Source organism: Cupressus sempervirens, chromosome 9 (assembly GCF_028749045.1).
Source record: "Cupressus sempervirens isolate cs-2001-9-10 chromosome 9, ASM2874904v1, whole genome shotgun sequence".
Classification (NCBI taxonomy): domain Eukaryota; kingdom Viridiplantae; phylum Streptophyta; class Pinopsida; order Cupressales; family Cupressaceae; genus Cupressus; species Cupressus sempervirens.
In genome coordinates, this window is record NC_143126.1 from 55508 (window position 1) to 73058 (window position 17551).

Consider the following 17551-nt stretch of genomic DNA (forward strand, 5'->3'; position numbering starts at 1 on the left):
TTCCATAAGGAACCCAAGCTTTGGCAACCCATTCTCTAAGCATGTTTTCAAAAAGAGCATGACCCACAAAATACCATATTAGGGTTTGTTTCTCAAGCTAGGCACATGTTTATCAAAATGTTGATCATTAAGAACGATATTAGAAGAGGAAATATCTCATGGAACACCTTGGGTACAAACTTGCAAGGACATTTGCTAAGGGGAGCCATGAGCGCCAACAACTCCAACACCAACATCAACTGCTGGGGCAAAGCTGGTTGAAGCCATTATAAACCTAAATAAAAAGTCATACAGTAAATGTGGCATGATAGACATAGGACACATAAGAACTTAAGGCAAGAGCCGTACAATTTACCAAACCCTAACATAATGCATCCAACTTCCCAAAGTCAACACTTTAGAAAACACCTTATCAAAACATTCTAAAATAAATACATTGAAATCCTATACTCCTAATATTTTGTGCAACACAATACAACTTTTAAATTTTTTTTTTAAAAAAAAGGTTCTATCTTATCAAAAATACAATCCACTATTCTAGATAAAGTATCAAAAGTTTAAATATAGCATCTACTTAATACAATATATTTATTTTCCTTTAGTTATATCTAAATTTTAAAAGACTACTAACTAATCGCATAGGAGTCTACGACATGCAAAGACATCCGGGTCCAATTCATGGACACGATACAAGTGGACAGTACACAAGAGCTTTTTAAGGGACCAAGACTTCACAAGGTGGCCGCCTTGCTAATGTAGCTCCACAAAAGAAGGGACAGCCTAAAAAAATCGTAGTAGGATATTTAGTGGATATTTAATGGATCCACTTTTTATGGTCCCATAGACCTTTGGTTTCGTTTAATAAAATCATTTCATTTCAAACTCTATGAAGTTATGGAAGTTCACACCCTTAAAGTTGTTTTTATTAATTAAAACTAAAATACAAAAGTTTGTGGTTGTGCGAAAATATTGTCGCCACTTGGATGAGTTCATGGGTGGGGTCATGGCAACTAACCCCCACTCCCCCTTACCTAAGCAAGCCTAGCAACCATTCCCTTCCTATCCAAGGTTCCATCTCGATAAGATAGCAAGTATGCCTTCACGTGACGCCGCGTGTCCATTTCTGATTGCATACGCTCGGTCATACCTTACCCTCAATTCAAAGTTCAAACCCTCATAAAACCTGCCGGTTAACCCGATTGGCCCAGATTGAATTTCTTCCGTATTACCAACTCCCAACGGCTGGAGATCTCTCTTTACTAAACCCACGATAATCAACCTCTTAACAAACTAGACGACGTAGATATCGGGAAGCTGAGGTATCAACGGACAAGGTTCGGTATTATTTCACCAACCACTCGATTGACCCGAGGTGGATTGCTTTTCTTTTAGCAGCCGCTTCTGAAGATCAGAGTGGCAAAAATCGTATTTTGAGCATTTACGGGAGGACCTTTGTTGCCCCAGTTACGATTTGGGTCTCTCCTAGAATTCAGAACAATGGCTTCTTCTCTCACGATTTCCCAGGCTGCTACAGCAGCTGGCACTGCTGTCACTGCAAATGCTCGTTTACAGAACGCAGCTCCTGCAAATCAATCGCATGGGCACGTGGTATTTAGCTTTGGCAAATTCGCTGGGCTGAGCCTCAAGTCACACGGAAAGGTGTCTTTTGACCCCAAGAGACGCGCGAGATTGGATTCATCAAGAAAAAGGGTTATCAGGGCTGCTGCTGTGGAGACCTTGCAGACTACTAGTACCGCTTTGGTCGAGAAATCTGTAAATACTATTCGATTTCTGGCCATTGATGCGGTTGAGAAGGCTAATTCTGGGCACCCTGGGTTGCCCATGGGATGTGCCCCCATGGGTCATATTTTGTATGATGAAGTCATGAAATATAATCCAAAGAATCCTTATTTTTTCAATAGGGATCGGTTTGTGCTGTCTGCTGGACATGGCTGCATGTTGCAGTATGCTCTCTTGCATCTTGCTGGATTTGACAGCGTTAAGGTTGGTCCACAATTCATCACTGCAAAGAAACTTTTTAAATTCGAAAGTTTTCAATTGTTCTGAAATTATTTATTTTTTAAAATTAACTACATTGGTTTGTGATAGAACGTTCTGTATTTGTTATTGATTCGTTATGACTAGTCTGGTGGACGTGTCGGTTCTCTTTAGATGTCTTGACTTGGATCTGTGAATACAACTCATAGTGGCTATATTAATTGTCGGCCTATTCGGTTTAGTGTATGTCCTGTAATAATGGTTTTTTCACACTGATTTTGTAGTAGAGAGATTGAACTAGTCTATTCGTGCCTTCTCTGGGGACGAGACTTGGATAAGCGGTTATCGTCCTAGGAATAGCTTTGTTGGATATGGAGATATATTTGTTAAGTGAGATTGGGCATAGACGGTGTTTGGCCTATTGTTATGCAATTGTTGCGCGTTCTTATTCATTTTGCAATAGAAAGAGTGGAATAGCCTCTTCTGTGGCGATGCATTTTTCAGAGGTGGGACTCGGGATAAGTGGCATGTTTTGTTGTCTCGCCTTTGGTAACCAGTGCACATATTACACTGGAGAATGTTTTCACAGACGAGCTTTGAACTCAGTATCCTAATAACTGCAGTTTAGTCTCGAGTCTGGGCCTTTCCAGCTCAAAGTAAAGGGAAATGCGAGGCAGCTGTTGGTCTAGTTGATGGGCATTGTGTACAATCTCAAGGATTTTAACAGGCAAAGTTTCATGTGCCTAAAACTAGGTGATGATAATTTTTTGGAATTTAAATGACTGATAAACAGGCAGGATGAAAATTGAACTTGCTTGGGTTGCCGCTTTTAGAAGTTTCCATCTCCAAATGGCAACAAGCTGCTTTACACAGCACTCACATTCCCGAGAATAAAATCATTCTAATTTCAAAGGTGCCTTCTCTCTTTCCCAACGCTCGTTATATTATATGTTACTTTAATTTAACTACTCAATCATAGCTAATCTAGTCAGCTGACAGGTTTGAGACAGCTAAATCTGACCCAGGTAACTGACAGATCTACAAAGGAATGACAACCTCAACTCTCTCGCTTTATTCCATTTGTTAATTTACTCCTAATTGAATTATCTACCTGCTAATCCTATGCTATCTGCCACTTACTCGATGCCACAGATTATTGTTATGGAGTCCACATTTCATTAATGTGAAAAGAGGACATTACATCCCCACCCCCGGAATTCACACACCCACTTCGCTTATTAGCCTCAACCAAGACAAGGCTGGGTGATCTTAAGCTCTTCACTAGGTACCTTCAGTATACGAGATATTCAGCACATAATTCCACAGCTGCTTCTCCCTTGTCAATAATGGTATCTAGGAAAACTACAAACTATCCGCTCTTTTTAACAACAAATTCCTCTGTTTTGGAGAATCTTACTTCTTGCATTAAAGCACCTTCAATCCATTCATGTCAACAGAAGGGCGTAGAAAGATTCCTTGATTTGACTTCAGCCTGAAAAATCAAATCCATCCAAGTGAAAACATTTGGACTGCATTTTTTTTTGATTAAGCATCAATTGGAGGAAGTATATTCCGAACTAATACCAAGAGGACATGCCCCCCTTTTTCAGGAATTTAGGGATGTGTTAGAAGAGTTCCTTAGCTGTCTGCAATCTGCAGAATAAATGTACCCAGGATGGCCTTTTGTTTTCAGGGAACGCCTGGAAATGTGTAATGGTCACCCTTGGATGTCCCAAAAAAAAACTAAACCAAATTGCTGAAAGGAATTATGTCAAACAGTTTGCATTCAACTTCTTAAAACCCCTTATAACTCCGGAAATCAAACGTTTTTATGGAATTGGTATCATACAACATAAACAAGAAAGAAACTATAATAATATGCAAAGTGGAAATGAATTGCTGCTAATAAAATGTTATTTTCAGAATTCATAAAACCAAATACATGGCAGATTTATCAACTCACTAATTACTTCAGCAATATTGTCATAATACTCCAGCCCATGCTTACGAACTTGCTGCTACAATACGTTGTCCTCCAATCAGTCCACTACCTTCATAATACCATTCCTTCCAAGCGGCATAAGCGACAGACAAGTAGTGAAGAAGATATGAGCAAAATATCAAATCTGCCTATAGCCGGAAATGCAACTAAACTGCCTGATAATGAAGCCAATAAGAAAGAATTCCAAAGGCCAAACCCCAAGGGAATGACGTCTAGAATGTTACAAGAGAGGATAGACGTCCTCAAATGCCAATCACAAAACTGCAACTCACACACCAATTTCTTCTCATATTCAACCTGTCTAATGAAGCTACAAATGCTTCCTTTTATTCTATTCCCACGGGTCCGCTCAACTCATATGGGCAATGTGGGATAAAGATGTGTAATATAAAACATATATTAAAATACCCCTTATGTCTCCCTTGGGTACACATCACCATAAAATAAATATTAAAGTAACACTTTAATATTTTACAATTAAATTAGACGTTACTTTAATAAAACTTTAGGCATTAAAATGTATTAGCAATCGGACTCCGAATAATGCGAGTGATAGCTCATCGGAAAGCTCTCACCGAGGAGTATCGAATTCAATCACCAAAATTGACCTGCACTGTATCCTGCCGACTTACTAAAAATAGTAAGTATGCCTGAAACTGAGTAAATCAACTTCATTTTGGCCCAAACTGGAAATGACTAGGCCAAAACACTCCAAGATCCCATTAAACCCTTCGTTAGCCCTCGGGACCATGTAGGACAAGGCTAACACACACACACTTGGTCAACTGCTAAAATGGGGACATTACAGTTCGCCCCCCTTGAAATTGCTTGTCCTCAAGCAATCTCAGTCCAGCCTGTTGAATAACCTGCTCACTCTCCCATGTAGAATCTTCCTCCGGCAGATCTTTCCATCTGACCAAATACTCCTTCACTATCCTATTTCTAAGCTTCCTCTCTCTGGTATCCAGAATAGCCTCAGGTACTAACACAAGCTTCCCCTCCTCATCCAAAGGGGGTAAATCTGCAGAAGGCACTACACTCTGACCAATGGCTTTCTTAAGCCTAGACACATGAAACACATTGTGCACTCGATTGCCCTCTGGAAGCTCAAGCTCATAGGCGACTTTGCCCCTTTGCGAATCACCCTGTAGGGACCATAAAATCTAGGTTTCAACTTTTCAGCTCCGCTCTTCTTGAGCGATGACTGTCTATATGGTTGTAGCCTCAAGTAAACCATATCCCCTACCTCGAAACTGCGCTCTATTCGGTGCTGATCAGCATACAATTTCTGTTGATTCTGGGCCTGTTGTATATTCTCTTTGAGCACTTTCAGGATGTCCTGACTATCCTGCAATAAGTTTTTGGCTTTGGGCACTCTACTGTCCCCCAAAACTAAATCCATGAAGGTAGGTGCTTCATAAATCATAACCATAGAGTGCCATGAAAGGAGTCATCTTGATGGACATATGATAAGTGGTGTTATAACAATACTCTCCCATATGCAACCATCTGATCCAAGCCTTTTGTTGTGTAGTTACATAGTTCCTCAAATATCCTTCCGCCCATTTATTCACAATCTCTGTTTGCCCATCTGTTTGTGGATGATAACTAGTGCTAAGTGTAAGATCTGTACCACACAACCTAAACAACTCTTGCCAAAAAACACTCATAAACTTACTATCCCGGTCGCTGACAATGAATCTGGGCAACCCATGTAACCTGAATATCTCTTTAAAGAAAAGATCTGCCACCTGTGCTGTTGTGTAAGTGGACGGAATAGCAATGAAGTGAGCAAACTTCGTCAAGCGGTCCACCACCACATAGATGCAATCCCTTCCCTGCACTCGTGGTAAACCAGTGATGAAGTCCATCGAAATACTTTCCCATTTCCTATCAGGAATGGGCAAGGGCTGTAATAAACCTGCAGGAAATGTGTGTTCTCCCTTATTCTGTTGACAAACCACACACTCCCTGACATACCTCTGAACATCATCCTTGAGCCCTTTCCATGAAAACCGCTCTCGGATCTGCCTGTAGGTCTTGAAGACCCCCGGATGTCCAGCTGTGGGTGCATCATGAAATGCCTTCAGTATCGCCTCTCTCAAATGTGATGACGGAATCAAATAAACCCTGTCCTGAACTCTGATCAATCCATCTATCACCTCATAGCGATCATCCTGTATGGTACCTGAAATCAATCCAGAAGCCCAAGCATCTCCGACATACTCTGCTATAATCCGATCTCTCCAATCTCCTGAAATATCTGCCAGAGCACATAAGTGAGGTCTCCGAGATAAGGCATCAGCCACCACATTTTTCTTACCTTTGACAAACTCTATGTCAAAGTCATAAGCCTGCAATTTAGTCACCCATTTTTGTTGCCGGTCATTAAGATCACGCTGGCTCATGAAGTATTTAATACTGTTGTGATCAGTCTTGATCACAAAACGTCCACCTACCAAATATGATCGAAATTTGGCCAATGCATGCATTATGGCCAACATCTCCCGGTCATAGACAGAATAAATTTTCTCAACTCCTCGGAGCTTCCTACTCTCGAATGCAATGGGATGCTTCTCCTGCATCAATACTGCTCCAATCCCATCACCTGATGCATCACAATGAAGCTCAAAAGGCTTCGTGAAATCCGGTAGAGCTAGAACTGGACATGAAGACATTACCTGCTTGAAATGCTCAAAACACCTCTGTGCTGCCCTTGTCCACACGAAGGCTCCTTTCCTGGTAAGATCTGTCAAGGGTGTAGCAATCTGTGAGAATCCCTTAACAAACCTCCTATAAAAACCACATAAACCAAAGAATCCCTTAAGCTGTGTAAGGTTTGTGGGAGTAGGCCATTCTACAATAGCTCTAATCTTTTCGGGATCAACCCGAACGCCATCTGCACTAATGATATGCCCCAGGTAAAGGAGCTCAGTCATGCCAAACTCACATTTAGATTCCTTGGCATACAATGACTCTCTCTCCAGAATAGATAACACCTCCTCTAGATGATGTAAGTGCTCCTCCTAGGTCTTACTGAAGACCAAGATGTCATCAAAGAAGATCAAGACAAATCTCCTCAGCTGCTTCCTGAATACCTGGTTCATACAACTTTGGAATGTAGCAGGTGCATTGGTTAGACCAAATGGCATAACCATGAACTCAAAGTGGCCATAGTGACATCGGAAGGTTGTTTTCTCAATGTCCTTTGCTCTCATCCTGATCTGATGGTATCCGGATCGCAAATCAATTTTGGTGAAGAAGCATGCCCCATGCAACTCATCAATTAGCTCATCAATCCTAGGAACGGGATACCTGTTTTTAATTGTTTTCTTATTCAGTGCCCTGTAATCGATGCACATGCGCATCGTCCCATCCTTCTTCTTTACCAATACTACTGCGGAAGCAAAAGGGCTCTTACTGGGCCTGATATGCCCCATTTCCAACAAATCCTTAATCGCCTTCTCTATCTCATCCTTGTGTTTCTTAGGATGACGATAGGGAGTAATCATAACTGGTTTGGCTCCCTCCTCGAGCTCAATAACATGTTCCATCCCTTTGTCAGGAGGAACCCCATGAGGAATATTGCTAAATACTTTAGCGTGTCTATCAAGTATCTTCTGGACATCTAGTGGATGACTCTTTTCTTGTGGCTTTGGTGAAGTTGGCATAATGTGGCACTCTGCCGCCCACTCTATGTCATCATGACGAAAAAGTCTCTGCATTCTCCTCAAGGACACTACTCTGCAACCTCCATCTGAAAGCCCTCTAAGTACCACAGTTCTGCCCTCATGCTGGAATCTCATCTCCAATTTCGCTAGATTGAGTGTGAACTCAACTAGTGAAGCCATCCATGTCATGCCGAGGATGACATCATAATCTCCCATGTCCACAACATAGAACTCATCCTCCAACTCGTAGCCATCTCCAAACCTGATGCGAAGATTAGATATCTTCCGAGTGCATAATAACTTATCACCGTTAGCCACCATGACTCTAAACCCATCATGCTCCTCTGTCTGTAACCCTCTCCTGGCTACCAACTGTGCATCTATGAAGTTATGTGTAGCCCCAAAGTCAATAAGAGATATCACTTTCTGCCCCTGGATAGTACCCCTGACCTTAAATGTGATTGCCTTTTGGGCCCCTGTCAAGCGTGCCAACGATCTAGCATCCTTAGGAATGTTGCTCTCCTCTATAGTGTTACCCTCATCTGAATCGGAGTGCTGATCCTCCCCTTCTGACTCTGACTCTTCTGCTGAAAAATACTCCATTTGATTTGCCTTAGCCTTGAGAGAACATTTATGAGATAAGTCCCAAGGCTCTCTACAATGCAAGCACAGCTTCTTCTTTCGAAGTTCATTCAAGGTTTCATTGTCTAGTCCTTTTGATCCTTCTTTGGGTTTGCTATACTCTTTCTGAAATGATTTTTTGTCTTTGTCCTTGCGGTAGGAAGAATTTGTTGAATGGTTTTTTCCTTTGTATACCGAAGGGGCTAAATCTCGTGCCTTTTTAGTTGCTTCAGCTAACGTGAGTGGATCATGTCCCTTCACCCAACCTCGTAATGGATCAGCAAGAGCATCACAAAATAACACCACCAATCTCCTAGGAGAGATATCAGTAACAAGTACAGACAAGCGCTGAAACTCGGCAATGTAAGCATCCACAGAACTTGACTATTTTAACTGTGCTAGCTCCTTGAAATGTAACTCGGGATCCTTAGTGTCAAATCTCCCAATCAATGTTTCGGTGAATTCCTCATAGGATGTAATCTGATTATGCCCCAAAGTCACCATGCCATGATGCCACCATTCATGTGCAACGCCATCCAAGTGCATAGCCGCATACTTGATAGCCTCCTCCTCAGGCATAGGATTTAGCTGCAAGTATGTATCTACCTTCTGCACCCAAGCTCGTGCAGTCATCTTCCCTGAAGCATCATAATAAGGTAAAGAAAGTTTTCCAAATTTCTTCCTCAGCTCAAAGTTTTGATTCCTCCCTCCTGCTTTAGGCATGTGTCTCATCCTCAAGTCCATATAATCTCTAAGAGAAATATCCGCCTGAAACTCTGGTCCACTAGCCTCCCAGTCCCTCCTGAACTGATCCTGTAACTCGGTAATCTGCGGTTCGTTTACTGGTTGAACCGGATCTCTGGGTGGGAAAGTGGGTAGAAGAGGTCTCGAGCTCGCAGTCCGTGCTGGGCGTGCAACGTGTCTAAAGTTATCAGCCTCATTCCCATTGTTGCCGTGTCCATTATTACCATTAATGTTATTCTCAGGACCATTGTTGTTGCCTTGGCCTTCATGGTTATTGTTTCCCCCGTTGTTATTGTTTCCCTCGTTGTTATTGTTTCTGTTGTTGGCATCACCTGGATTAATATTGACACCCATCTGTCTAGCCATGAGCTGCAACATCATGTCCATTCGCCTATTCTGCTCCTGCTGCATACGCTGCCCCTGCTCTAATGTATCCAGTAACTGTCGGAACAGTATCTCCCCCTGATCTGGACCAGCATTTCTGCCTCCGCCTAATCCTGTATTCCTGTCATCTCGATCACCCATATTATTGTCCTGATCACAGAATATCTCCTCTGTGTCTGTATGGTTGGATTCAATGTCCCCCTGCACGGATGTACTAGACTGTTTGCTTTGCAAGTCTGAAATCCTATTTTGTCTTGCTCTGGTATCGCGGAAATTATAAGACCCCTGTCGCATGCTCAAACATAAATGCTTAGCCTGTGTTTTTTACTTACTTTTTCCCTCTATCCGGCTGTTCCAAATTCCCTATAAGACCTCCACAGGATGGCAGGACTTATAGCTCTGATACCACTGTAATGGTCACCCTTGGATGTCCCAAAAAAAAACTAAACCAAATTGCTGAAAGGAATTATGTCAAACAGTTTGCATTCAACTTCTTAAAACCCCTTATAACTCCGGAAATCAAACGTTTTTATGGAATTGGTATCATACAACATAAACAAGAAAGAAACTATAATAATATGCAAAGTGGAAATGAATTGCTGCTAATAAAATGTTATTTTCAGAATTCATAAAACCAAATACATGGCAGATTTATCAACTCACTAATTACTTCAGCAATATTGTCATAATACTCCAGCCCATGCTTACGAACTTGCTGCTACAATACTTTGTCCTCCAATCAGTCCACTACCTTTATAATACCATTCCTTCCAAGCGGCATAAGCGACGGACAAGTAGTGAAGAAGATATGAGCAAAATATCAAATCTGCCTGTAGCCGGAAATGCAACTAAACTGCCTGATAATGAAGCCAATAAGAAAGAATTCCAAAGGCCAAACCCCAAGGGAATGACGTCTAGAATGTTACAAGAGAGGATAGATGTCCTCAAATGCCAAGAACAAAGCTGCAACTCACACACCAATTTCTTCTCATATTCAACCTGTCTAATGAAGCTACAAATGCTTCCTTTTATTCTATTCCCACGGGTCCGCTCAACTCATATGGGCAATGTGGGATAAAGATGTGTAATATAAAACATATATTAAAATACCCCTTATGTCTCCCTTGGGTACACATCACCATAAAATAAATATTAAAGTAACACTTTAATATTTTACAATTAAATTAGACGTTACTTTAATAAAACTTCAGGCATTAAAATGTATTAGCAATCGGACTCCGAATAATGCGAGTGATAGCTCATCGGAAAGCTCTCACTGAGGAGTATCGAATCCAATCACCAAAATTGACCTGCACTGTATCCTGCCGACTTACTAAAAATAGTAAGTATGCCTGAAACTGAGTAAATCAACTTCATTTTGGCCCAAACTGAAAATGACTAGGCCAAAACACTCCAAGATCCCATTAAACCCCTTCGTTAGCCCTCGGGACCATGTAGAACAAGGCTAACACACACACACTTGGTCAACTGCTAAAATGGGGACATTACAAAATGGCAGGGAAACTAATTTCCCTTCTGGTTACATTCATAAATTAAAATAAAATAAATATCGAAGTGCAAACTTCAAGCCTCCATCATCACATTGCATATACAAATATCACATAGGTTGTGACAGTAGCAAATTATTTAATACTGTATTAGAGAGTTCCTGTATCATAGAATATAGGAAGTTCATAAGCAACCTTCCTACATTGTGTGGATTACTCCGACTGTCCTCTTTAAAAGTGATAAGTTTTGATCTCAGTTACGTTATTGACTTGGCTAATATTTGGTATCTGATTTAGATTGCTATTTGGTGACAGCCCTCTAAAAAAATTAATTGATATTTGGCTATGGATTCAGCAATATGAATATAAACGACAAAATCTATTTTCTACAATTTATGAGTTCAATTCTATTTTATTTGTTCTCTATATCTCTTTGCTAAGGAAATGCCCTTTAAAAAAATAGTTTTGTCTCCTTCTCTACAATTTTTAACATCATTTTGAAAATCTAATTTTTTGCCCATAAAAAAAATTCTTATACTTCTGGTTTGCTAATTAATTTCTCAAACAATTTTTGCTCCTATGATTCATATAATAGCATTGATAAGATATTCATCATATTCATCACATGCCTTAAGATTCCTGAATACACAAAATTAGAGGTGAATCTAGAGTTCACAAGAGAGAGAGTCGAATTCAGTTACTTCCTTAATTCAATGTCAGCATCCATATGATATTAAACTAAAATGTACAACAAAATGCCTAAAGGCTGCAAGTTTGAGCTACAAAATGGCCAAGTTATAAAAATGTAGTGATAGCAAGCATAAAACTTCCCCTAATCAGTGTTTGCAAGCATTGCATATAAAGCAAAGTTCTAATCTGAACCACTACACAATAAGGGAGTTCCTTATCCAATGGAAACCTAAGCAACCCCTTTTGTCTCTGCTCGTCAGTTTGGATGGTGTCACTGGGATCAACATCCTGCTGTAAGGCCGGACTCTGTCAATGCTTTGAAATCTGATGATATTGCATTCGGAAGAAGGGAAATCAGCATCCTCAAGATTGATGGAGCCTCAAGGAATTAATCGGCCCAATGCCATCTCATTCTACTAGCATTCTGCTGAGCTAGGGAGATTAATTAAATCAGAGAGAAATTAAGCAATTAAAGCTACAGAACAAAAAATATTGATATACTTGGTAAAACGTGATGATAAACTATTTAGACTATGGAAATCAAAAGAGAAGGCAACCAAGACCAATTGGTATGCTTTCTTAGCTCTCTATCCCGGTGGCTTGTGCGAGTTAAGGACCGAAGTGTGGATTCAGGATGCCAATGCAGTGCAGGTGCGTTCTGTATTGACTAGGAAAATATTGTAAGAACCCTCTCCTGGTGGATTCTTGTAAATGCAAATTTTCTGCCTTGTTTGTGTTTGTATTGATGAATGAATGTGGTATATATGCAATGTTTGATATGACAATGTGAAGCAGCAAATAAAAGATATTGCTTTTCTAACTGAGAACTGAATTTATTTGGAAACCAAAATACACAGCTTGATTCCAGATTTTATACCAGCTTGAATACTCAGGATTTTTTACAATATAATGACAGCCTAGTTCATTAAATAACCCCTATTATCTAAAACAGTGATGGCCAAAATATCTAGGAGTTACCATGGATCAACTCACAGGCAATACATGCCTTGAACCCTCCGAAAGGATGAAAATATCAGCAGCAGAAACAAATGTAGAAAACCTATATCAGACCCTTAGATGCCCCAAAAAGAACAAAACCTCTGAAGGGATGGATATCAGCAGTAGATGAATTCTTCAACAAACAAATGCAGCGAACTTATATCAGACCCTTAGAGGCCCCAGAAAGAACAACTAGCTCCAAACACAAGTCGATTCAGCTTACAGAGAAAATGTATTGCATAGAAGATTGTGCAGTCCAGCAATTGTAGATTGTTCATTCTTGGCTCTCAACTAAATGCATACATAATAAACCCTTAAATATTTCAGCAGCTAAACATATTTTGATTTTTTGACTTAAATATTGCTTTTCAAACAACACACTAACAAAGTATAATTTCCCATTTTAATAGAAGTTAGTAAGCATATCCTACATGCAAATCAAATGACACCTTGAAATCTGATATGCTCCTTGAGGGTTCCTTGAGCGCAAGATATTCCGATTGGTAGGCTTGAAGGTTTCCATCTCCAAATGCTAACTGTCACACCGAGAGAATAGAATTGTTTTTTTGTTTTGATATGATAATGCCCCCTCTTACCCCCAAGTGCTTCTTATATTCCATGCTTCTATTTTTTGACATTTGTCAATCATAGGCAATGCAACAATTTTGAGACAAATAAATCTGACCCAAATAGCTTGCAGTTCTGAGCTTAGGATTCTCACATGAACTCAACTGCTATCTTCCATTAGTTTAGCGTCTCTTTACTAGGTAACCACAATCTGTCTGCCTGCTATCCCTATGCTGTCAGACACTTTAAAATTGATGTCCAAAGGGGTCATTACATGTTGGACAGATGTTTAGTCAGATTGAAGTTTGGAGTGTTTATGATGGTGTTCTGTTGAGCTTTTTTTTTGCCAGCTACATCTGGATATCTGTACATACAAAATTACAAATAGCTAATCTGACCTTCCAGTTTGGACATAGGTTATGATAATGCTTTGGGAATTAGATACGGAAGGACAGTCTGATCAGGTTAGACTATTGTTGGAAGCACTTATGTCTTAGGCATGTAGTGAATATTCATTTTATGGGCATTGTTGATATGAGTGGGTTGATTCTAAAACAGGGACGATGGCTAGTTTAATTAGCTTAATTGTGATTGTGTATAGGTGAATAGAAAGTTTGACTTAGAAAATGGATTTGGGCCTTTTTTTTTGCACTTATGTTATATAATTCTTTTGCTTGTAAGCAATGAAAGTTTTATTTTTTCCCTATAAATACGATTATAGAGAACTTAACAGGGACATGAAGAGGTTGATTAGAAAACTAGGAATTGTACATCGTGTCTACCAATGGCCAAGGGTAGCTTGGATTATCTCATTTCCTTGGTGATGTGAAGTTCGGTGTAGTCTCAGTTTGCATTTGCTTTGTTATAGGTTCTAAATATGAAGTTTGATTTGCTTCAACCTGTTTATTATTGATCCTTGATGTTTGCATTGTAATTTGGTAGGTTATCTCTAAGTGGTCACCACATCCGGTGGTCTGGATATGTTGATTTTCAAGCTAATGGATCTTGCTTCTTTTTCCACAAATTCTGAAATTGAGTTTTACCTCTTAATTTAAGTTTGTAAGATTCGAGAACGAGAATGAATTAATGATAATAATGGTTTGCTATATGTCTAGTTTGATGGCATATATTCTTGTTAATTTTAGGAAGAGGATTTGAAGAGCTTCCGTCAGTGGGGAAGCAGAACACCGGGACATCCTGAGAATTTTGAGACCCCGGGTGTGGAAGTTACAACTGGTGTGCACATTTCCTTAATGCCATATTTACTTCTCATTTTGTGTCACTAGGTTCAAGAAGTAGGGGATTTTGATGGCTTTATAAATTTCTCCTTCATAGGTCCACTTGGTCAAGGAATTTGCAATGCAGTCGGGTTGGCTCTTGCTGAAAAACATCTGGCTGCGAGATACAATAAGCCGGACAGCACCATAGTTGATCATTACACGTAAGATCTTTATTTACATTTCATGTTCAATAGGAATGCTATTGAGTGAATGTTTCTTTTCACTGGATTAGAGCAATAACTTCAACAGCACTTGAAGTTACTAAATTTTTGTTCATAATTTCCTAGATACTGTATTGTTGGTGATGGCTGCCAAATGGAAGGGATCTCTAATGAGGCTTGCTCGTTGGCTGGCCACTGGGGACTTGGCAAACTTATTGCTTTCTATGATGATAATCACATCTCCATAGATGGTGACACAGAGATTGCATTTACAGAAGATGTTGTAACTCGTTTTGAAGGTCTGGGATGGCACACTATCTGGGTTAAGAATGGTAATACTGGTTATGATGAGATACGTGCTGCTATTGAGGAGGCAAAGTCTGTCAAGGACAAACCCACTTTAATTAAGGTGTGCTTTGTACTCCGTGGCAAATGCATTTTTTTAATGTAATATGTAACTATGATGGTTGGGAGCATAAATTTTTGGAAAACAAATAAGCTCCGAATCTTCTAAATCATGGACTGCCCCTTGCATTTTATCCCAGGTCACTACTACTATTGGTTTTGGATCACCAAACAAAGCAAACTCTTACAGTGTACATGGAAGTGCTTTGGGTGCAAAGGAGGTTGAGGCAACCAGACAAAATCTGGCTTGGCCTTATGAGCCTTTCCATGTTCCTGAGGATGTTAAGAGGTATCATTCTTTTCAGTGTAGCATTGTAGACTAACATATTTTTCTTGATATCTCATTCATTTATCTTTATGTGTTCTGTTTTATGGAAACAGCCATTGGAGTCGACACATTGAAAAAGGTTCAGCTGTGGAAGCGGAGTGGACAGCTAAACTTGCAGATTATGAAAAGAAATACCCTGAAGAAGCTGCAGAGTTCAAGACACTTATATCGGGTAAATTGCCTGAAGGGTGGGAGAAGGCACTCCCGGTAAGAACTCAAGGCTCTTTTTTTATTAATCATAAATGTTCTTGTCCAATTCAGCTACTCTGAACATGTTTGGTACAATTTTTGCTGTTCAGGCTGCAAGTTATCACAATGTTTAAATTTGTTTTTCATGTATTTTCAGACGTACACCCCAGAGAGCCCTGCAGATGCTACCAGAAACTTGTCCCAGCAATGTTTGAATGCACTTGCAAGGGTTCTTCCAGGATTCCTTGGTGGAAGTGCAGATCTTGCATCATCTAACATGACTTTGTTAAAAATGTTTGGGGATTTCCAGAAGGATACCCCCGCAGAGCGCAATCTTCGTTTTGGTGTGCGTGAGCATGGCATGGGAGCAATATGCAATGGAATAGCCCTCCATGGAGGTGGCCTCATTCCTTACTGTGCTACTTTCTTTGTTTTCACAGACTACATGAGAGCTGCAATGAGAATTTCTGCGCTGAGTGAAGCGGGGGTAATTTATGTGATGACCCATGATTCCATTGGTCTTGGAGAAGATGGGCCCACTCACCAACCGGTAGAACACTTGGCAAGCTTCAGAGCAATGCCAAACATTTTAATGTTCCGTCCAGCTGATGGAAATGAGACAGCTGGAGCATACAAGGTTGCTGTACTTAATAGGAAGAGGCCATCAGTCCATGCTCTTTCACGTCAAAAGCTTCCTCAGCTTGCTGGTACCTCGGTAGAGGGAGTTGCAAATGGAGGCTATATTATCAGCGACAATTCGTCTGGTAATAAGCCTGACATCATTCTCATGGGTACAGGTTCAGAGCTTGAGATTGCTGAAAAAGCTGGAATTGCTCTCCGTAATGAGGGAAAAGCTGTTAGAGTTGTGTCCTTTGTTTGCTGGGAACTATTTGAGGAGCAAACTCCAGAGTACAAGGAAAGTGTGCTTCCAGCAGCAGTATCTGCCAGAGTCAGTGTGGAAGCTGGTACAACCTTTGGGTGGGAGAGGTATCTAGGTTCCAAGGGAAAGGCTGTGGGCATTGACACTTTTGGTGCAAGTGCTCCGGCTGGAATTTTGTACAAAGAGTTTGGTCTCACCGTTGACAATGTAGTTGCAAAAGTTAAACAAGTCATCGCATAGTTTGTGAGAAAGTTGAATTTGAGATCAAAACCTTGTGCCATTGTTGGATTTCACATTCCTTTCCTTTTTGTCAGATTTTAAAGAGGTTGTTGATGGAATGGTAACATGTAATAAATAATCTTCTTTTGCATAAGCAGAGGATTGTTCTCACGGTGGGTTTCAGCCGACAGCAGCATCTTTCCAAAAACAATGGCAATTGTTTGTTAATTTAAAGAACAACTATTTTAGAGTAAGCCTCATGTGGCAAGAGTGAATATTGATAGTTGTCTATCTCCCAACAATCAATATCTTGATGTCAATTTTATATGAATACATGGCTTATACTTTCCATAAAGGAACCCACTTGGATAATTTTCTTTTCTTTTCATGGTACAGAATAGGCCATATAAATACCCATTCCTAATGAATTTTATACATCATAGTAATTATATTTAATTTTTATATTCATAGTAGTATAAATTATGATAAGGAAGATTTTAAAATGATTGTATGAATTAGAATAAGTTAGCATCACTTGTGTTCTCTGTATCATAATATATTTTAAAACAATATCATATTTTTTTTAATATTCTTCATGTACAAGATTTTTTTATATTATATATAACTAATAAGTTAACAATCATTATAATAATTAACTATATAAATTCTTTTGAAAAATTTAGAAAATTAGACATTGCTACAACAGAACACAAACACAAACAAATCTATCATTTACTTGGAGGCTTACAAGGGCTTCTTGATCATGTGGTCAGGGATCAGCTGTTCTGAGATAAGAATTTGATCGGAGATAAGAATTTATTACAAATTACCTCTGTATATAGAAAGGTCTTGGACAAATTTTAGAACAGGAGGAAACTTAAAATTCAATTATTACAAAATCATGC

General features: G+C 39.7%; 1 protein-coding gene across 1 annotated transcript; it reads left to right on the plus strand.

Annotated features, from left to right (window-relative positions):
- The first annotated feature begins 1331 nt into the window (after positions 1-1331).
- LOC149537312 (transketolase, chloroplastic-like) lies at positions 1332-17001 on the plus strand. The gene is made up of 7 exons (XM_089802825.1): positions 1332-2004; positions 14330-14420; positions 14520-14625; positions 14752-15034; positions 15171-15319; positions 15412-15565; positions 15705-17001. Exons 1-7 carry the CDS (start codon positions 1498-1500, stop codon positions 16665-16667), a joined length of 2253 nt encoding a protein of 750 aa, XP_089658951.1. The 5' UTR covers positions 1332-1497; the 3' UTR covers positions 16668-17001.
- Positions 17002-17551: the final 550 nt, after the last annotated feature.